We start from the raw sequence: 21,524 nt of genomic DNA, 5'->3' as shown, positions 1-21,524 counted from the left end.
ATGTAGGCAAATTGTTTTGTGAAGTAGATCTTTGTATAATGCCATCAAGAACTGAGGGTTTTGGTTTGACTGCACTTGAAGCATTATCAGCCGGTCTTCCTATCCTTGTTAGTGGAAATTCTGGTTTAGGAGACGCTCTGCAGAGCATACCATATGGTTCAAGTTGGATAATAAATTCTGAAGATCCTTTAAAATGGGCCAAGGCAATTAAAAGTGTCCGTAAAAAGAGCAGGGATATCCGGTTAGGAGAGACAGAGATTCTTCGTACAGAATATGCAAAGAAGTACTGTTGGAAGAAACAGTGTGATGAACTTGTGAAAATGATGTTTAATAACATTTTTGGTAAGTGAAATGACGTGTCACTTGGTTCATCTTGAAAGGATTTTAAAGGAACTGTTTGTTTATGTTTGGTTCTCAAGGTGAATTGGACAAACTAATTTTGTTAAGAAATAAATAAAGACTTGTTTTGAAACACAAGGAATGATACCAGTCAGACATGTAGTACAGTGCAAGCAGTATTCGGGAGGATCAGTTGTAATGATGAAATCGTCGGTCCTCTGAGGGAAGAAAATTACAGGGTGCAGTCAGTGCTTGATCATAGCACATGTTATTTTGTACTTCACAGGTTTGTAATGAGTTGTTGACACCAGACTGCTTTTGTTTGTCCTGCATCTCAAAAATCTCCTTATTGACATAAATTTGGATCAGTGTTGTGGGTGCTGCAAGTGAACAATTTGGCTCTAGTGATAATTTGGCAATTTCGTCCAAGCAACTCTGAGAAAGAATTAACCCTTTCACTCCCAAGAGTGCCACTTATAGATTTTACTCTGTCTAACGCCAGACGATTTTACTCGTCAATGGGGAACCCCACGGGGGTGAAAGGGTTAATACTAATTGCATACAAATATACATAAGCAGGTGTTTTTCAGTACATGACACTGACTAAGATTCTGTATATTATTTGTCTGGTAGGGACTCATGCAGTTGAAGGTGGGCAGGACTCGTCATTGACAAGAAAACACTTGCCTAGTATCGTGGTGTCTGAATCTTATGTTGAATCCACTCGAGCTGGGATTAATTTGACAGGTGAAGTCCTATTGCTCATTGCTTTTGCCTTAATTATCATTGTCTCTGCATACACTGTATGGTCACTGACTTGGTTTGTAGACTCTCTTATTGAGGAAGTTGCTTCATTTGACATCACATTTTAACTTTGGGTTCCTCAGAAAAACAAGGAAAAAGACCCTCACATCCAAGTGACACCCCACCATCAAAGAAGCGAAGACATGATACAGACATCTGCAGAGGTAAGACTTGATATCTAGTTCATTAGAGTATGGTTGATGAAGAGATTTCAACCAACTGTACTTCATTGGCAATAAGCCGATTGATTTTTTACACAAGCTCAGTCTACAGCTGTAGATTTAAATCAGAGTGAACAAGGCATATTTGGCTCATCTCCAAACCCAAAAATTTATTCCTCTTGTGCCAAAATTATGATAAATTCGCACATAATTGCATACTGTATGAACCGAACAAAACACTAAGAAATAAAAGACTTGTTGGTTATGAACTTTAAATTTTTCGTGGGTTGTAGAGGAATTGTTTGTTTTGTATGCTATGTGGGTTATCAACTGATAGCTCATCTTCTTTGCTGTTGGAATCGATCGGTTCCTTCATCTCTCCTTTTCTTCTGCCGTAAGTAAATTGCTATCAATGGAAGTTTCTCAGCAGCAACTGCTCAGAGGATCGTGGATTTTGGTTTTTCGGTGCTGCGGGATTTTACAGGAACTGTTCGGATGCTACTCAATTTGAGAGTTTGGCAGGACAGCATCTCAAACCACATACAATGTACATGGTTTCATCCATATTGAAATTTCTGGACAAGTGTTATCCATGCAATTGAATGAAGGCTAACACTTTACTTTGAGAAGTTACCTTCCGTTGAGTAGTCTTTTTCTTGCTGTATTGTTTGTGTCCTTTTGTGGAACTTTGATTATACATGTATTGAACATGGTAATGACATTGCTGTGTCCAGACCTCTTATGTCATTATTTTTGTCATTATTTTCGTCCATTGCTATCTTATGGCCATGAGGTTGAAAGTACATGTAAAGGAAAAGCTGGTAAATTTTCTTTTTTTATCTGTTTCCTTAAATTTTCAAAGATTCCACGGTAATTTGAAGTGACAAGAACCCAAACGGAAGGCACCTTCAAAGTATGGAGGTATATCTATGACAAAATTCAATGATCAGTATTTGAAATAAAATCGTCCAAATCATGAATGCATCAATCCAAGCTGAATGGTAACAAGCCGATTCTGCAAATGGCCATCACGGAAAGAGGCATAACGCAAAAAGCCATAACGCAAACAGGCATCACGCAAATAGCCATAACGCGAATAGGCATAACGCAAGTAGGCAAAAAGGCATGACGCAAAGACGCATAGCGCAAATGGCATAACTTAAACATGGCATAAGTTAAACAGGAAGAAAATTTTCGATAGCGATTATATGTTCTTTCCCTTGAACAATCAATTGACGTTTTTTTTAGAGCTGAAATTATTTACGGAGTACACAGCTGGTCTCCCTTCTTCAAAGGGCATTTGCGTTATGGCTATTTTACGTTATGCCTTTTGCGTTATGCTTTGCTGCGTTATTCCTTTCTGCGTTATGCATTGCTGCGTTATGCCTCTTTGCGATTTTCCTCTTCGCGTTATGGCTATTTGTGTTATGCCTTTTTGCGTTATGGCTGTTTGCGTTATGCCTCTTTCCGTGATGGCCATTTGCAGAATCGGCTTGTTGCCATTCAGCTTTGGATTGATGCATTCATGATTTGGACGATTTTATTTCAAATACTAATCATTGAATTTTGTCAGAGATATACCCCCATATCAAAGGTATTATTTGCATCTATTATGGTTAAGATAACGGACAGAATTGAACACTCATGTCCACAAGTGAACCTAATTAGATGCATGACTAGTACTGAACTCAAAGTGTCCCTTTAAGTCTAAGCCTCTGCTACCTATTTCCAACAATAAGGTAATGGTAAAGGTTAGCGATATTTTTAGCTTACGGTAAATGCAGCTGTTTATCCTTACTTGACGAGTAGCATTTGGGTGACACTTCGTGACGTTAAATGTCTGTATTCTGAGGAGACACAAGTTGTGTTGAATTTTGGGAGAACAGCTAGAGGACACTTCGTGCTGATGAGGCCCAGCAAGGCCGCAACAGCTGTCCATGGCTGTTAATTGCCGGGTAAAATAGTTTTGCGCACGCGTGATGTGTTGGCCACACCCGGTTGGTGTTAGCGTGTGTTGCCTTGCTTTTTTGTTTTATTTTAGGGGCATTTTTCGACATATGAATTGAAAGTAGCATCTCTAAAAGGTGGTGTTTCTGTCAGTGAAACGCATCTAAATTCAAATATGTTGGTTGATCTCTCCTGAAAGAAAATAACTGTACACACTGATTTATGTTATTCTTCTGGCAGAGATTCATCATGCTTCTTTAGAAGAAGAGCCTTCATCAATGACAAGCAGTCACTTGGAAACTACTGTTGATACACAAGCGAGAAATTTGTGTGGAGGTACCTGTATTACGCTTTTTTATGTTAATGATGGAATGATAGGCAATTAAGTAAAAATAGACATTGTCTGTTAAGTCATTTTATACTGGGATAGCCGTAATGCAATTGTGGCATCTTTGGAATAGTAATTTAAAATGCATTTAAATTTCAATCACCATGCCTCAATACTCCAGCGCATACCAAACTATAAGCCTGGTTTTCACCAGCGCCGCAAGCACAAGCATAAGAAGCTTATGCAAGTGAAAACGAACGTCGACATAAGCAATGAATAACAACCACGGCATCCGCCATTTTGTTCAAATGCTCAGACGCGGGGAATCTGGAACGAGTGCTTTAATTGGCCAGACGTAGCAAATTTTCTTGTGCTTATTCTGTGTTTCGTTTTCACACGACGCAAGCGAACGCAGGAATAAGAGTCAGCACAAGTATTTTCACAGTCGTTCGCTTTTCTGATTGGTTGGCTGTGTATTTCGCACGAATTTTACCTGGGCTTTTTTTCATGTGTAAATCTCATTATGTATGAAATAAATGTGTGTATGCATCTATGTTATGTTTAATTTCAACTATTTTTCTCGGAATAGGTATATCACAAAGACAAACTGCAGAAATGCAACAAAGACATGTTACGGACACCCGTAAAGGTAAGGCTTCATACTTGTTTAGTTTCCAAAGTGAGGAAGTGCTTTAAAGGGTAGCAATATCCAATAAGGCTGGAAAGTCAGGGATAGATACTATCCCGTATATTTTTAACGGCGTGGTGACTATATAAAAAAACACCCCTTTTTGAAGATCAATGTCTTTTACAAAGGAAAATATTTTTCAGAATAACATTACAATGGTCGAAATGACCGTAGTTTGTAGAGAAGGGCTGGCGCAGTGGTGAGAGCACTCGCCTCCCACCAATGTGGCCTAAATTCAATTCCCAGCTCGGCGTCATATGTAGGTTGTGTTTCTTGATTCTCTACTCAGCGTTTTTGGGAAGAATCCATAAATGAATTTTTAAAAAGCCTTGCTGCGTACTCTGTACTTTTGGAGCATTAAATATTGCTGTAATGTTTACTGACAGTTTATTGTAAAATCTGGGTTTTTGTAGTTCCATTTGACCTTCTATATAAGGAAGGGTTTGTTCAATTGCTGTTTCATTTACTGGTTATCACCAACAAGACACGATTTTAATTGTGTACTACTTTTGTGTTATTTCCAGCCGGCATTGCTGACTCTGTGGTCGTGAAATTGCTCAGACAAGAGTACAAAAGACGAGCTGAGTTCAGGCCGCTTCTTTGGAACACTGGCAAAGGCATGAAGTTACATCTCGATGAAGTCTACACTAGACTTAGAATTGTCGCGAGACCAAAAGGACTTGAAGACGCAGAAATAGCCTTGGGTAAAATTTTTTGTTGTAATAAAGGTGAAGATTCCATGGTCCTAGCAGAGGGAAGTCCGGGAATCGGCAAAACCACCCTCTGTCTTAAACTTGCTTATGACTGGGCAAATGAATCAATGCCTTCTACCTTCCCTGTTTTCGAACTTGTTTTGTTGCTGAAATGTAGAGACTTGGACGCGGACATAATGGAAACCATCTTTGAACAACTTCTACCCGAAGACGTGGAGGAAACGACCAAGAAAAGACTACGGAACTTTATCACCGACATCCACAGCCAGGAGAGAACTCTTATCATTTTGGACGGATTGGACGAACTTTCTGAAAAATCAAAGCATCACGTGGACAAACTTTTGCATCGAAGAATTTTAACGTTTTGCTATGTGTTTGCCACAACTCGACAAGAAAAAGGAATTGAAGCCCGGAGACAATTTTCATTTGATATTTGTCATCTGATTGAAGGATTCAGTGAAAAGGATTCCCTTGAGTACATCAGGAAACACTTCAACAATGTCGATCCATCCAAGGGAGAGAGACTCATTGAGGAAGCAAAAGAAAACACTTTGTTGCATGCCCTACGAAACAATCCTCTAAATTTACTTCTCCTTTGCGTTGTTTATGAAGATCATGAAGGAAAACTGCCGTCTTCCCGTACTAATCTCTATCAAATCATTGTCCGGTGTCTTTTGAGAAGATATTGTGTAAAACGCAGTGTGAAGGCTCGTAAAAGGGACAGGAATTTGGAGAAACAATTTGAAGCAGACCTCCTTGTTCTCGGACAATTGGCTTGGAATTGCTTGCTGAGTGATCGCCATAGTTTTCGAGAAAGAGAATTAAAAGTGTTTGAAAGAAGTGATGACAAATTGGTAGTTCGTTATCTCGGCCTTGTATATAAAGAAGAAAGTTTGAAGAGATTGAAGCCACGACATGAATACTTCTTTCTTCACAAGTCGTTCCAAGAGTATCTGGCTGCGTCATACATTGCGAATAAGTTACGAAGAAACCAGTTTAACGTATTTGAGCATGTGCACTTTAATCAGGTGGTGGAGAAATTTTTGCAAGTGTTCCTATTTGTGTGTGGAATACTGCGTGAGGAGGCAATTCTTCTATTCACACAGATTGGTGAGGAGCTGGGGTATGGGTGGGACTGGCTCCAATGCAGTGATGAAGAAGCGAATTTCTTTGTTGAGAGCTTCAGTGAAAGTGGAAACCATGAACGAATGGCAGATGCTTTGTTCTCATTCACACCTTTTCCACCGGTCGTACACTTATCCTTGTTGACCGATGATCCGGATGCGGATCTCGATTTGTGTTCGCATTGGAACGTAGTTGAGGTTTTAAGGGCATGCACAGGCTTTTCCAAAGTTCAGACACCTGATGTTCACATTGAAATACCTCTCGATGTCTTATTTAGAAATTTGAAAAAATTGCAGTCTCTTCCAAAGATAAAACGTCTCGACATCTCAGATGAATCCGGAGAATGTGATGATTGGGAGAGTGTTGCTGAACTCCTGAAAACAAACGAAACCTTAGAGAAAGTGACGTTTCCTCTATTCGATGAGTTGAGCGACGGCTGGGCCAGGGCCCTTGATGCTGGATTATGTGCTGATTCACCACTGTCATCTGTTGGTCTCAGGATTCGTGGTTCATTGAGTGAAACTGCAATAAAAGCTTTAGAGAATCTATTACATAACAAATCTCTGTCCTCTCTTTCTATTTATATCTCCAGAGATATGCAAGACTCGCTGGCTATGGCCCTAGCAAAAGGCCTTGCAGGTCAAATTGCAGTCAAGGTCCTTGAAGTGTGTGTTGACGGAAAGCTGAGTCTTTATGGTGCTAATTTAATAGAGCGAGGTATCGTAGAAAATAATTCCCTTACTAAGTTGATTGTTTCTCTTCGTGGAGAAGTTCCTGATAATTGGCAGACGGTTGGGAGGAATATTCATTCACGATTAGGAAGGGAAACATCCGCTTCATTTGCTCTCTACCCAAATACCTTCGGCAAAGTGACAGCCGCTCAGGTGACACAGTGTTGTCCTTTTGAGATAACAGATGGATTACTTGCACAGCAAAACGTCACATTAAATGTTTGGGGTGAATTAGGTGGTGATGGTGCAAAAGCTTTATTTGAAGGCTTATCGCGCAGCCCGGTGTCTCACCTGACATTGGAAATCCACGGAAAGTTAACCGATGACATTCTTAACTCCACAGGAAGATGGGTTGAGAAACGAAATACACAGTCCTCCTTAACTATCAACACTTGGGAACAGTTAACCAAAGAGGAAAAAACTCTTTTCAAAGAACTTAAATTAGACAAGAATCCAGCTGTTACCCTTAATGTGCATGATTTTCCTGCTCCTCACGAAGAATCGCTTGAAAACAAATTTGTCTCTATTGACGACCTTGAATCTTTCTTTGCGCTCTTTAAGGAAGCAAAAAATACCGGACAACAGAATCTCAGCGCTAGAATCGGTATTGAGAGGGACGACGACGACGACGACGACGACGACGACGACGTCCAATATACCAACTTCAGCCATGAGTTGGAAGATGATGTTCATCAGGTCTTTGCAAGCAACACCACACTAAATGATCTCAGTTTGACATTTAGCAATGCCAAGAACATGAGCTATTCATGGGCACTCCTCCTGAGAGATGGTTTGGCACGCAACACATCACTGAGGAATCTCACCTTAACAATAAACTCCTACAGGCATGGGCGTTGGGATAAATGGTCATATATAGGAAGGCTTTGCGAACGCAACACATCACTGAAGAATCTTAGTCTGATAATTGAAATCCACGGCTACCAAGAGCTCGATCTGGACACTATTTTGGAGTTTTACATATCAGTGGAGAATCTTTCTCTAACAGCTAACATCTACTCCGAAGGTTTATACATTGATTTGGCAGATTATGTAAGTTATAGGTTTGCACACAAGAAAGCACTTAAGAATCTCACTTTGACATTTAACAACTTTGGCAAATTGAGGCTTGGCTGGTATAATGTTGACATGGGCTTGGAAAACAAGTCACTAAATGATTTTTCCCTGACAATTAATAACTACGGCGCTATATCTTATCTTCGGTGCATCCCAAGAAAGTTGCGTCAATTTAAGTCTTTAACTACGTTTAATTTGACACTCAACTCATGCGGTAAACGAGGTGGAGACCTTTTTTTATATGATCTTTTGGAGGAAGCGATGACAAGTGAATCACTTGAGACACTGAGATTCAAAGTTAACGATCCACAAATTTCAAGTGGATACGACCTCAGCGAATTTGTGGTAAAGTCTCCATCACTTTCGCTCATAGAATTAACTTTCAGCCTTTATGGCGGGGAGGAAAGCTCGAGAGAATGAAACTTGGAAAGTGAAAGCGGTTGCATCGGAAAACTGCAGGTACTCAACTACTAAATTATCTCGAAGTACACTGCCAAGTTGTCGCCCGGGTCACTCCCTCTGTTGTTTTTTGTAGGAATTGTGCGGTTTCGTTACAATCGCAAATTGTCGCTTGCAAGGAGAAAATTGTCTTGCTTTTGGATCATTTGGTTCCGAGACAAAAGAGAGAAGCGACATCAGATTTCTTCCATTTTGTTCTGGAAAATTTCCGGGTGTTTTTTTAATAGTGAACTTCATTTCATTGCTACTGTCGGGTTGACTAAAACAACTGGTTATAAAGAAAGCGCTGCGTCTTTATTCAGGCGAAAAGTCTTTTCCCTTGTAATGTAATGTAATGTAATGTATGCGAATGAATTTAAGAAATAAATTTACTATAATGCGAATAATTTTGAGAAAGAAAAATTGCTGAATGTCGGAAATTTTCAAGATAATGTTTACAGTGAAACCCGTGACTGAAAACATAAATTAACTAACCTGTCTCTTATAAGGACGGAAGCGTTAGTAAATGGTGCCAATCAGTTTATTGATTTATTTTAGTCATTCTGCATGTAAAACATTTTGCATACTTTTGCCATGACTCCCAATCTCATTAGTTTAATCTTTATATCTGGTACATCGAACCAGAAGTCAAGCATCTGCAGTCATCGTTATCGATGCAGACAAGTGATTGAATCGATAGTTGTCATCATGAGGAAAATCGGGAAATTTACTCGCAAGCCTTTGCGCTTGACAGACAGACAGCAAGCGCAAGTGAAACGTTGACCTTTTGAATTTGTCTTGATGTCAACACATTTGAATATTAATTATCTTTGTTCTTCCAGAGGTGATTTTGTTTTCAAATTTGGAAAAAAAACTACCGCATCATTAAATTGGTTGCCATGGGACCTATAATGTTGTCTTCCTGTCAAAGCGTCAGACGCAGCACTATGAAGGAAACAACTCCGTCCCCTGCATTCTTTGGAATTTGTGTTTGGTTGTCATTGAAGATGATTGGCAAAGACTACGGAGCTTGTAAAAAAAATATTCTTCCATGGGGATCAAAGATGACTGAAGATCTTGAAACCAACGAACACAAAGAACATGTTGTAAAAGAGCTCAAACGAATTCAAGCCTGCAAGCAACCGTCTTTTGTGGTACTAATTTTCGGAAAACGTTTGTATGCTTTTGTGGAGGAGTGGTAATTAATCCACGAGCAAAGTTACACCTCCTTTTACAGAGCGTGTGTTGAAGCGCATGCGTTGTGAGTGACAATAGTAGCACTATATTCGTTTGGTTAAGACTCAAGGGAGACCGGTGCTCAGGAACAAGGACAGTTCATACGCACCAGCAGTCTGTCGATTTAAAACGCTTCTGGGGAACCTTCACTTGATTTGCCCTTGTCACACGGCGGCCATATTGTCCCGGGAGACCAAAAGAGCTTTGTTTTACCACGCCAAGCCTCGCAGTGGAAACCATGAGGGTGAGGCTTGGCGTGGTAAAACAAAGCTTTTTTGGTCTCCTGTGTGACAAGGGCGAATAGACCTCTTTAGCTTGTACGTTTTGTTTTCCCATTTCAGACCACGTGATGTTCCCAAGGGAATTTTCTTTTTGTTTTTTCATAAGTTATGCATACAAGTGCACGTGCAGATGACAACATTTGAAAGAAACGGATCCCAAGAGTAACATCACGTGGTCTGAAATGGGAAAACAAAACGTACAAGCTAAAGAGGTCCATTGATCCCAACGGGCTACCAAATTGAAGCGATCGAGTTGTGTCGCTCATGCGCATATTCCTGCTCTTGTGCTTGCATTTTTTAGGTTTGTTTTTACTCAAAATATAACGCAACAATTCTTGCCTGTGACTAAAGGCACATTTTTTCCCAGACTTCCTAGGTTGCCATACATAATAGGGACTTGAAGATCCAAGACGTGGTCGTCAAAGAGAACGCCGCAAAGTAACAATATCATTGGTTAAAAGAGGAAGAATAAGCGTGCTGCACGTGCGGCACGCATTTTAGAACATATTTTTGCGGTAATGTGCAAAACAACGACGTCAAATCGCCAAATTTGTGGTTTTGATGACAACGCGAGCGGTACAAACGTGAATCTTTCGTTCTGAAACCGGGCGTTATCATTTTACATTTAGTACACTTGCTAGCATTGTACGACGCGAACGAGATGGAATAATCGCAAAGAAACTTAGAGCAAAGTTGTATTTTAAGGTGACGTTCTCGTCTACCACGCCGTCGTAGATCTTAAAGTCCCTAAGCTAGATCTTTGTAGCACCAAGAGAACGAAATATACTGTAGCAAAGGTATCTGTTTGCAAAAGTTCTTATGGTTATTCAGAAGTTCCAACCACTGTAAGGTCTGTTTGGCACGTAAGTAACAATAGTCGATGCCAACACGCATCCCCCCTTTAACCATGACACTTCAACACTTCCTTAAGGCCCAGTAATACGGGCAACATTTTTCGTGCAACTTGTCGCACAAAAATGTTGCTTTGCAAGTTGAGATGGTTTGTTGCGTGTATTGGCACCTTCTTTCGCAACAAATTTTCATGTTGCAAAAAGTAAAAGCGACGTCTACTTTTTGTAACAGAAAATTTTGTTTCGCATTGTTGCGCGAAAAGTTGCACGAAAAATGTTGCCCGTATTACTGGGCCTTTATGCAAGATTGTGTGGTAGATGTCTTATTTCCTAACGTTTTTAGTTACTTGTTTAGACGGGTTAAAGTAAGCGGACAAAGATGGTCTGAACTTGTGATTTACCCATTAGAATTATTTCACGTTGATATTTATTGGTCTTGGAGTTTTTTTCAGGTTTTTGACCAAGGTGTTCCAAGGTCACTCAACGTCAGAAGTTGCATTCAATCAAGTTGCCACTGTACTTCGAAGAAATTTGAAGACATAAGGGCTCAGAAATTTAATTTGTTACGAGTTAGCTGAGAAAACATAATGGTAATTTTTGTCAATGCCTATGGTTACTTGTAGAGATCAAATAAACTTCTTGCAAAGATGCAATTTTCCAAGATAATAGTCTTTTTCCGATCGTAACAAAGAAGTTAGTTTTTAGTAAAAGTAATTACTTTCAAAGCTTTTCCTTCTGCTGGATTGTTGTGTGACTATCACAATGGCCTTTTAGGGATCGTTTCAAGCGGGCACTGGAAGAAAGTGGAGAATTTTTTTTAAACTTCACCATAGTTTTCCAGAGCTCTCCGTTTCTTTTGGTCACGTCCGACCACGTGACCAAATGAAACGAAGGGCTCTGGGTACAAGAAATAAACTTTTCAGGCCCTAGTTTCCGTACTCTCCCACGCAGCCGTTCTCTGTGTCGTCACGCAACTTAAATACATGCCAAAGTTAGATAGATAGATAGATAGATAGATAGATATTTGTTTATTTCGACCCAGTGGCAGTCGTGACTGAATTGCTGGGTCGGCCAGCATTACATGAATATACAAATAAAGCAAATAAATTAAAATTAAATAACATGTTGAAACTTTAATGTTATAAAGTCATTGAATCTGTTCGTTCGCCCCAGTACGGGCCTGGGACGAGAGTTGCGCAGGTCATAAGTTTGCTGAGAAAGGATTGGGCTGGGAATAATTCTGTTAAGTGGAGAACTGATAAGGGCTTTACCAATGAACTTTACGCATGCATCATTTCTCCTGGCACACAGGGACTGGAGGCCAGCGGTTTCCATGGCTTCTTTATATTCCATTTTACCAAATATAATATAGAGGGCCTTTTTCTGCACAGCTTCAAGCATATCCTGGAGGTAAATCGGAAGCGCCGCCCACACAGGAGAAGCGTACTCAACCACAGATCTAACAAGGCTACAATACACTAACACAAGGTCTTTCTGGTTAATTTAACCCACATTCAACTCATTCCCAATACTCTTGCCTTTACTTTGGTTTTTTTCGAGTTATAAGATCACCAACCAATTGTTTGTACCACGTGTTATAACCCTTGGGACACAACACTCTTTTCGGGTCACGTACACATGAGTTCAATTTCTGTTTTTGCCTTGATAGTGTGATATGGGTTTGAATCCCACCCTAAACACAACGCTGGTTTCAATGACATTCGTATATGACCAAAATTTAACCGATAGTGAAAAATCTAACACCTGGGTACACTTTTCTTTCTGTCATCTCAGTTACTTAGAAGAGCTTCAAAGTAATGCAGCCATGTTGACCACATACTGGCAGGGATAGATCACAAAACTGGAAATTTGATCCCTTCTCTGTGCGAACAGTGTAGCTTTTTAACGTCCCACATACTGAACAGCACCTCCGGATTATAGTCCCTATCCGCGAGAAGACTTGAAAAGTAAAACCATTCGCAGATGTTATGTTTACAAAACTTTCAACTTTCTCAGTTATTTTAAGACCCGAGCGTTGCTCTGGTCTGGGTTGCAACACGTGTACTCCGACACGGAGACCCGATTCTTAACCAAATGAGCCAACCGGTCAGCGGTTATAGTTAAAGCTCGAAGCAAAATAACTGTAGTTGGACAAGATGGAGATTACTTTGATTGGCCTCGCTTTCGATACGTTGAAAGACGAAGGCGAAATTTTCTAGCCAATCAAAGTAATGCAAGACCAATGCTTTCAACCCTTACCGAAGAGCATTGATACAATAGATTTATTTCTTTGGGAAAAGTCGAATAAACATAATCATGAACATAAAAACTATGCAGACTGTGATTAGCATGATCCAAATCCACCAGGAACAAGATGCCTGCGTTAATTCCTCAAGTTTTTCCGATTCTCGTTTGAGTTTCTCAGAAGTGGAGTCTTCCAGCTTTGTCGCCTGTTCCAACGCCTAAAAAAAATGAGAGGACATTTTTTATATAATACCTCAGAAGAAAATACTTTACCGCGAAATGTGGTGCTTGAAAAACTAGAGAAGCACTGAAACACCGTTTTTTAACACAAACATTCAATTATAATCTAAAAGCACGAACTCAGTAACATTGAAACAAGTCGCTGATTGACAGGTGTCAGAAACACTACAGGGCGGACCATTGGGCGCCTCCTTCATTCAGTCTTCCAGCACGACATGGGGAAAGTATGTCGTGCTGACTTCGCTGCTCACTGAGTTGATTTTGTTGCACAGGTTACCATTCTGCTAGTTGTGTGGGGTTGAATTAGTGGCCTGTGACTCAGTTGGATGTGTACATGAACTTAAGAAACGATGACGGAAAAGGAAAACAAAAGTGTCAAAAATCTACGCGCCATGTTGGAGAAGAAGAAAAGTTGAAAATAGAAATCCAAGGTAAATCTTTTCTTTTTTCAGTAAATCAACATGACTTCTTCCAATGTGAACGATAATCCTCTATAAATATAAAATATTCACCTTTTATTACAACTGCATAAATGAAAGTCCTACCTTGTTATCTTCTTTTATAATATTGCTGGCCATGACGGATGTGTGTTTTAAATTCTTAGCCATCTTGATCATTTCTTCGGCAATGTTCTCCTGCATCTTCTGGTGATATTGTAGTACAGTGTCTATGCTATCGTCTTTTGTGTCTCTTTTCTTGTCACCTGTCAGCCTGAGAACCATCAATTCTTTCTTAGACTTCAGATGTTCACACCCTACCGGACAAATTTTCCACCGGTTGAAAAATTTGACCGCACATTATGTGGTCACGGTACGACGCAATATTTTTCGCTCAGTTCAGAAAGAAACGACCCCGGAAGAGGAGGGGAGGGGGGGGGGGGGGTGAAGATCTTGCATACGAAGGGGCGGGGATGCTCGAAGGAAATTTTAAATAAAACTGACTCCTAAAGGAGACCAATCTGGGCGTGGTCCAGGCTTTTTTTTAACCCCTACAAGAGACCAAATTAATTTTATATTTCTGCCTTCTGCCTACCGTCACGGCTTCATATGATGGCGTTTTGCCCAGAATACCCTAAGTGAGACCAAAATTCAAAATTTACACCCCTAAGCGAGACGACGAGCATCCTCGCCCCTTTCATATGCGAAGAAAAGGTGACTAAGATGGGGTATATAATTGCCCATAAAATAGACTATTAAGGGGTAGGGGTTGCAATGCTCTTTTATTGGGGGGGGGGGGGGGGTGGGGAAAGTGGCAAATGTGACGTAAAGATTAATTTTTCCTAACAGTGATATTTTCGGTACAGTACGTACATACATAAACTTGCTTTCAATTCGGATTTATAAAGTAGCACTGGAATGGCAATAATTCCGAAAACTGACAAAATTAATGAAGATAAATTGACGTATGGCAAACAAATAAGAATAAAACTAGAAGTAATCAGAGATAAGGCGTTCCAGCTGCCAGACCCAGTAAAATTTACATTTTGACTGAGAAGGATGGTTGTGTTGCATCAAATAGCAATTTAATCCAGATGCATCGCAGGAGCAATTTGATGTTTGAATGTTGTGTGGAGGTTGTGTTGGTTTTGATGTTTACGGTCACATTAACGTGTTCTATTGATCCAACTTTTATCTGCTGGCTGAGGTTTCAGAATCGATACTGAAAGGGGAAGACTTTCATATACCAGAATGGCGCAAGGCACCTTCCCACAAAAGAACTATTGTTATTCCGATTAGCAATTTCGTACGAACCAAGGTCGAATTCCAACGACCATGACACCGTTAAAGTTATAATTGGATTTGCTTTGAAAATGGGGCTCAAAAATAGACTATCCTGATTGGTTCGATTGACGTAGGTCCCCTTCCATTGTCAGAAAAAATCGTTTCCCGCTAGAGAGAACAGACAAGAAGCTGACTAGAAACAGTTACTGCTGACTTCCTGCTCCAAGACTCTTTTCACCCTGGGATACTAAAGCTTGGTTTTCACTAGCGACGCAAGCAAAAGCGCAAAGCACAAACGCAAGCACATGAGCGCTTATTTCACCGTGAAAACAGGCCTGATGAGATCATAAGCACAACCCAAGGATCAAACTTTTCTCTTGTGCTTGAGCTTACGCTTGCGTTCGCTTGCGTTGAGTGAAAACGGACAAGTAACGAAACCACAACGCAATCTGAGATGTTCGTCCAATGAAAAAGACCCGTTCCTGATTCCACTCGGAGCGCCGCGTTGTAAGAGAGAAAATGGAACTTGTGAATTTTGTCTCCGCGTTGTGTGCTTGTGCTTTGCGTTATGGTTCGTTTTCACTTGACACGAATCTCTTGTACTTGCGTTTGTGCTTGGGGTTGTGCTTGCGTCGATAGTCAAAACAAGGCTTAAACAATGAATCAAAAACATGCTTATTCACCTGTTTCGCAACCCTTGAGTGTCTTCCTTTTTATCTGTATTAAAGACAGATCGGAAAAAATTAACATCACTACCGTATGAGGAGAAAACTTAGCATGCCTCCCTCATAGGACACTTTCACTGACCTTTATCCATAAATGGCCGCCTAATAAAATAGTATTAATGTACTCTGAACAAAAAAGCCAACATTTAACTATATGAGTGTTGTATCCAAATACCCTAATTCGTGATCCAGAATACAAGAAATGAATTCTCTAAGAGGCCGCTCAAGCTCAGGGCCAGGCCTTCGGCCCTTGGAAAGCGCACCTTTTGTGCGTGTTGCCCATTCTCCGCCTACTCTTCAGGTTTTGCCGCCTAAAAAAATGTTTATTAAAAACCAAGAAAAATCGAATAAAGCTTATTCTTCACTTTCTCGAATCCCATAATACATCTTGTTTATCCCCAAAAATTTGGCATAATCATTGTTTTGGATTTCTCTTGGGACATAGATCTTCATGTCCCAAGAGAAATCGAAAACAATGCCTATGCCAATTTTTGGGGGGTAAAAGAGGTGTATTATGGGATTTGGGGAAGTAGAGAATTGGCCAAAGGAAATAGTTGCTTACAAGATTTCAAGTAGTTCCACAAGTTTATTTCACATATACCCGTAAACAATATGAAAAACGTGCTAAGAAAGTATTGTTTCAAAATTTCAAATTTAGCAGGCTGTACAGCGGGCCATACTGTATAATATGGCCCGCTAAATTAGCCAATCATAACGCGCATACTAGCTATCTTAGAGATAAGCCGTTGGGTCTTTGAATTTTAACTTTTTAAGCTGCATTCATTTCAAATTTCTGCAAACCAGAGCAGCATCAAACTATGCCTGATTGTCAATCTGGTTGCAGTGTAAACCTTAATCAGTGTTCAAGTTAGCAAAACCAGTAATTTGAACTGTTCCTGAGACTACCCCCAAAAAACCACAGACCACTGCAAGAAAACACAGCATTCCTCAACGTCTTCTTATGAGTAGACTTCATCTTTAAGTTTAACTAGCCTGGTGGTGATACAATTTTTTCAACTATTTCCTTAGTTGTAAAACTAACCCTAACAATTTGAACCAAGGTGAATTTCAAAAGAACCATTGCTATTGCTTGCTATTTATTAAATAATTAGGATAGTGTGCGCACTCTCATTGGTCAATATGTGTGTTTAGATGAGAGTATGAAAACCCAGCAATGACATAACACGAATTTTGATTGGTGATCTATTGTCAGACACACGTTTTGATTGGCTGGTAGGAAATAAAAATACGAGCGTGAATCAAGAAAATCTGTTTCAATCAAGAAGTAAAAAAACCCCAGCAGTTTCCTTCATTTGTCAAATCAACTTTGAAAAATATTTTATAGAAGAAATAAAGGACTTTTTCCATGTTTCCATATATAGCCTCAGGTAAAAAAAGGGGGAGTTGAGAGAATGCTCGACCGTTGTGCAAACCCTTGACAGCATCTCAGGTTTGCATAACTGTCTCGAATTCTCCCAACTCCCCCTCATGTTTAGATGAGGCCATGGAAACACGAAAAAGGTCCTCTATTTCTTAATCAAAGCTCTAGACTTAAGAAAATGTTAAGAAATTTTCATCTTCCCTTACCATCTACATGTAGATCTCCCAGACGTTCATTCTCATTTCTTTGTTAATCTGCGACTTTGCTCGAATGTTGAGTTCCTGTTGCAGATTTTTCATAAATATCAGACAATACGCTCGCTATGATTATTAGCGACCTTCAGATTGAAGTACGAGAACGACTACGAGTACGAGTTTTTCGCATTTCATTCAAAGAACGAATTTTTTCGAAATGGGCATGCTCAGAACTGAGTACTCGTTGTCGTAGTCGTTCTCCTAATTCAATCTGAAAGTCGCTAATGATGATAGCGAGGGTACTGTCCGAGATATATGATAAATCTGCAACATCCCACAGCTTCGATCTCTGGAAAGATTTCCCGTATTAGTCCTAATTTAGCGGGACGTATTCTAGAGTGCATTCCGCTGTCCGGTCCGCTAAATTTGACATTTTTATACAGCATATTCTAGCAAGTTTTTTAAGTTAATTATATGATTTTCTCGGTCTGTACCGTAAGTTACGCATCCTCGTTTTCCCGTCGATTTATAGCTCGTATAAATCAACGAAAAAAACTGGATCCTTAACTGACAGTAATGACCTCGAACTCGGTTAGTAAGAGGTATTGATTTCCCGCTTTTCAATTGCGTGCGAAGGTTCGTAAGCTTTTGTAAGCTCCCTAGAATCTAGCACGCAACGCACCAACGCACCAAAGAGGAGAAAGCACCAAAGTCCGCTCCAAACAATAGATGGTTTTCAACCAATCAATTGAGACTAAGGTGACAATGGTATAATGTATAAATGCTGGTGGACGAACAAAAGAAGCTAACGAGAGATCTTTTGTTTGAGTCAACCAACATGGCGACGATGACGTCACATGAAAACCACCTATTAGGGAGCTTAAGGAAACGACGGAAGGAATCCGGAAGTAAATATTTCTCTGCTCGCGCTGAGGCGTACGGCCCTCATACGGGGATTTTCCCAATAGTTGTAAGCCCCGGCTACACGTTCAAACATTGTTATATAACATTTGTTGTTGGATCAACAATGTTAGAACGTGTAGCATGCATGTTTGATGACCTTTGTTCAACATTTTTGGTTGGAGGAATGTTTTGAATTCGAACAAACATTTTCTCCAACATACAACAAATGTTGAAGCGTGACTAGCCGCCCTTTCAACAATAACAACAACAACAATTCTTTATTACTGGGTTGCCTATGGGCAAACCCAGTCGAGGTCTACGTTTAGTTTGTTTGTTTTCTTTTTTTTTTTTTTTCCGTGTCGGTAAAAGTCTTGTCTGTCACTCCCCTGGTAAGTAGTGTCTTTGTGTATAGAGCCTTCTGCGCGTATTTTCTTAGGATCGAGAGGGTAGTGGAACTGCGTAGATTTCTCTTGTGGACACAATAGAATCATTAACTTAGCCTGCAATGGCGTCGAAAGTCATGCAACGCGAATGGCGTTTTAGTGGATCCTTAAACAAAATATACCCTTATGGAGCTCAATAATGGAAAGTCAGTTGGATAAACTAGGCTTGAATCTCAAAAGCGACGAGTACTGGACTTCGACAACAATCTATCGCCCGTCGAGACGAAATCAAAGTGAGCAGTATTTACCTGAAGTACATGGTAATTTGACACAATTGAGTTTCTTGTCTTCACGCACGCAATCAAATAGGAAGAGGTTTTCGCCTCTAAGAGCAAATATGTTGTTTGTTTCAATAAAATTTTGGCTGGAAAAGGATTCTGTGGTATTTTCTGCCTTTGTGAATTATAATATCATGTTGTGTATTGAATTTTCGAGCTTAAGGTTCAAATGTGATATGGGAGAAGTTTTTTAGTATTGCTCTGTAAGCAGGAAGGGTTCACAGGCCTGTTGGAAGCGTGCTTGAGTTCCCAAAATCAGTGAAAACTTGTGACGCAGATGAATAATAAAGTAGCTGCTATTTCCAAAATGATGGAATTACCTGGTGATAAATAACGTCGTACGCGTCTTGGAGAGTAAATTTTGACTTTGCATAAACAAGAGTTGGGCGATTGTGATCTTTGTTTTGACTTCGCTCATTTCATTGTCAAACTTTATAACACTTGACAGAAAAAGAAACTTACAAAAACCCGGTATCTTGCCATCATTTGACACAGATGCTTCACTGTTTGGCGAGTAAACATGCCGCGGTAACTTAATCACGGCACCCGCTGAATTCCGGCCATGTCACTTTCGATTTTGCAATTTACTTGAACGTAGCAAAAATCTCCCAAAATGTTTGTCGCTGATCGTAACTTTTTATGTTCAAAATTAATGTTGTTTTCATGTCGTAAATATTTTATTCTCGATCGACCGTCCGGGAAACTTCCTTCTGCTCTTTCTGAAAACTGTGTATCAATATTTATTTGCTTTTTCATCAATATTTGTTTTGCATAAAGCAAGCTAACAGAATCTGTACCTTGCTGAGTTCGCATTTTTTAGCGTTAATAGTATTTTCGGTCAGATGTTTCTGTTTTTTATGAGGGGTTTATTGTTTTGGTCTCCCATCTCAACACTAACCCCGCGAAACAGGGCTTGACTTCAGTGAAGTTTAGTATTACAAAGCTTTCGGATTCTCATAGGGCACACTTGTGGTGAAAAGAAGTTGTGAGGGAACTTGAAAATTATCAACATGTCAGCCCAGAAGCCAATGTTTCTCGCTTCTCTTTTATTTGTTATTCTTCAGAGACTGGAATGCTGTATTTCAATACCACACAATTCAGTGCCTTCTGATTTTCTGTAGCACGTACCACAGGCAAGCCAGTGTATGCTTCACAGAAGCATCTAGTTACCATTAATGTTACAATTATTTACATCAAATGAGAATACGGAACAAACAAATAGAAGGGTACTGGCAACCTAAAATAACCAATGGGTTAAAAATGCTAGGTTGTCAGTATACAAATTGACTTTGCTAAAATAGGTCGAACTCACAATACACACATACATACACGTACTTTGCTAAAATAGGTCGGAGTCACACTACACACATACACCCGCACACACACGGACCCACCCGCATGGGTGCACCCGCTTAAATTATAATACATTAAATACACATCATAGATATCTAGATATAAAAATATTGATATCATCGTTATACGAAAAAGAGAAAAGAGAAATTCCATACTAATGATCAATTGGTACGAAAAGTCATTATTACAAAAGATAAAAAAATTAGCTAGTACTTTTGAAGAAAGTTCCTCTTTAGGTTTTGAAATGCTGTATGGCAGACTAAAGTATCCAACATTGTTAGAAACGTTCTTATACCAATGTTGGGACGTGTTCTTCTAACAATGTTATAACGTGTAGCCGGGGCTTTACAATCAAAACGCACGCGGGGCCGTACAAGCCATATGATAACGTGCAATAGTTACGTGACAGGTGAAATGTGGAAGACGGTTTTATGGTAAGAGCAATGTCCTCCAACCCGCCAACTATTTTTTGACGGTTCTGTTGGAATTTGCAAAAGCTTAAGTGATCACTCTAGCCTGTTGGTTTCTTCTAATTTTTTGCGAATCTTTCTTTTTGAAAAAATGTGCATGCGAAACTTACAATTTTCATTCTCGTTTCCAGATCCTATCGTTTCTCTTAGCCAGCAAGGCCTTCACACAAGAAGGGTTCTGGATCGGAGACGTAGGAAATTCTCCTTTTTTAATTGGTTAGCTTGTGAAATATAAAATCTTGAACCGGAAGTAGAAAGAGCCGATGTGGCCACACGGGGCCCATACAAACTGTTTGACCTTTAATATCTTTTTCTTTCACATAATTTCGATAAAATCCTGGCCTCAGTTATTCGAAGGGTGGATAGCGCTATCCACTGGATAAATCACTATCCACTGAATAACTCAGTTGGTTTTCCTCGTGTTTATCCGCTGGATAGCGATTTATCAGGTGGATACCGTTATCCACCTTTTGAACAACCGAGGCCAGAAGTGCTGTTTGTGGTCATCCTTGTGTCTGAAAACGACGAATTTGAATGATTTGAAGGGTTTGGTGTTCGACGTTCACCTGAGCGTACCAGTGACTGATCTTGATGTTTCAAGCAATCCGATTGATTCGCTATCTCGGAGTTATTCACTCCGTAAGGAGTCAATAATGCTAAATCCAAACAAAAGAAAATGGCCGGTGTAAACTCGCGTTTCGCCAGCATTTCTGAATCGGAATACTGAGAATACAAGATGATGCTGTACCAGAGAACACAAAGAGGGAAGACTTCATATTTTCGCCAACCAGTGTTTGACTTCGTTTTTTCAGATAACTATTGCTAAAAAAAATTAAACCATATTCTCGTCAACAAT

The 21,524-nt window shown here is 39.9% G+C and overlaps 2 protein-coding genes across 4 annotated transcripts in view; one reads left to right on the top strand and one right to left on the bottom strand.

Annotated features, from left to right (window-relative positions):
• LOC137984646 (uncharacterized) overlaps nucleotides 1-11,369 on the top strand; it is a 28,818-nt gene extending 17,449 nt beyond the window's left edge. For 2 of the 3 annotated variants that reach the window (XM_068831867.1, XM_068831868.1), the window contains 7 exons: nucleotides 1-342; nucleotides 973-1,086; nucleotides 1,227-1,307; nucleotides 3,492-3,587; nucleotides 4,169-4,228; nucleotides 4,792-8,369; nucleotides 9,191-11,369. The exon at nucleotides 1-342 is cut by the window's left edge and continues 889 nt beyond it. In XM_068831867.1, the coding sequence (XP_068687968.1) occupies nucleotides 1-342; nucleotides 973-1,086; nucleotides 1,227-1,307; nucleotides 3,492-3,587; nucleotides 4,169-4,228; nucleotides 4,792-8,330 (4,232 nt within the window). In that variant the 3' untranslated portion in view covers nucleotides 8,331-8,369; nucleotides 9,191-11,369. The remainder of the gene's footprint in view (nucleotides 343-972; nucleotides 1,087-1,226; nucleotides 1,308-3,491; nucleotides 3,588-4,168; nucleotides 4,229-4,791; nucleotides 8,370-9,190) is intronic. The other variant, XM_068831869.1, reaches the window with a different exon arrangement.
• A 1,500-nt stretch (nucleotides 11,370-12,869) lies between these two features.
• LOC137984660 (vesicle transport protein USE1-like) lies at nucleotides 12,870-17,258 on the bottom strand. Its single transcript, XM_068831892.1, has 4 exons — nucleotides 17,234-17,258; nucleotides 15,605-15,638; nucleotides 13,746-13,911; nucleotides 12,870-13,178 (listed from the first exon to the last, which is right to left on the bottom strand). Exons 3-4 carry the CDS (start codon nucleotides 13,839-13,841, stop codon nucleotides 12,999-13,001), a joined length of 276 nt encoding a protein of 91 aa, XP_068687993.1. The 5' UTR covers nucleotides 13,842-13,911; nucleotides 15,605-15,638; nucleotides 17,234-17,258; the 3' UTR covers nucleotides 12,870-12,998.
• Nucleotides 17,259-21,524: the final 4,266 nt, after the last annotated feature.

This window comes from Montipora foliosa, chromosome 14, assembly GCF_036669935.1.
Source record: "Montipora foliosa isolate CH-2021 chromosome 14, ASM3666993v2, whole genome shotgun sequence".
Taxonomy (NCBI): domain Eukaryota; kingdom Metazoa; phylum Cnidaria; class Anthozoa; order Scleractinia; family Acroporidae; genus Montipora; species Montipora foliosa.
This window is presented reverse-complemented; position numbering and strand designations above follow the sequence as displayed.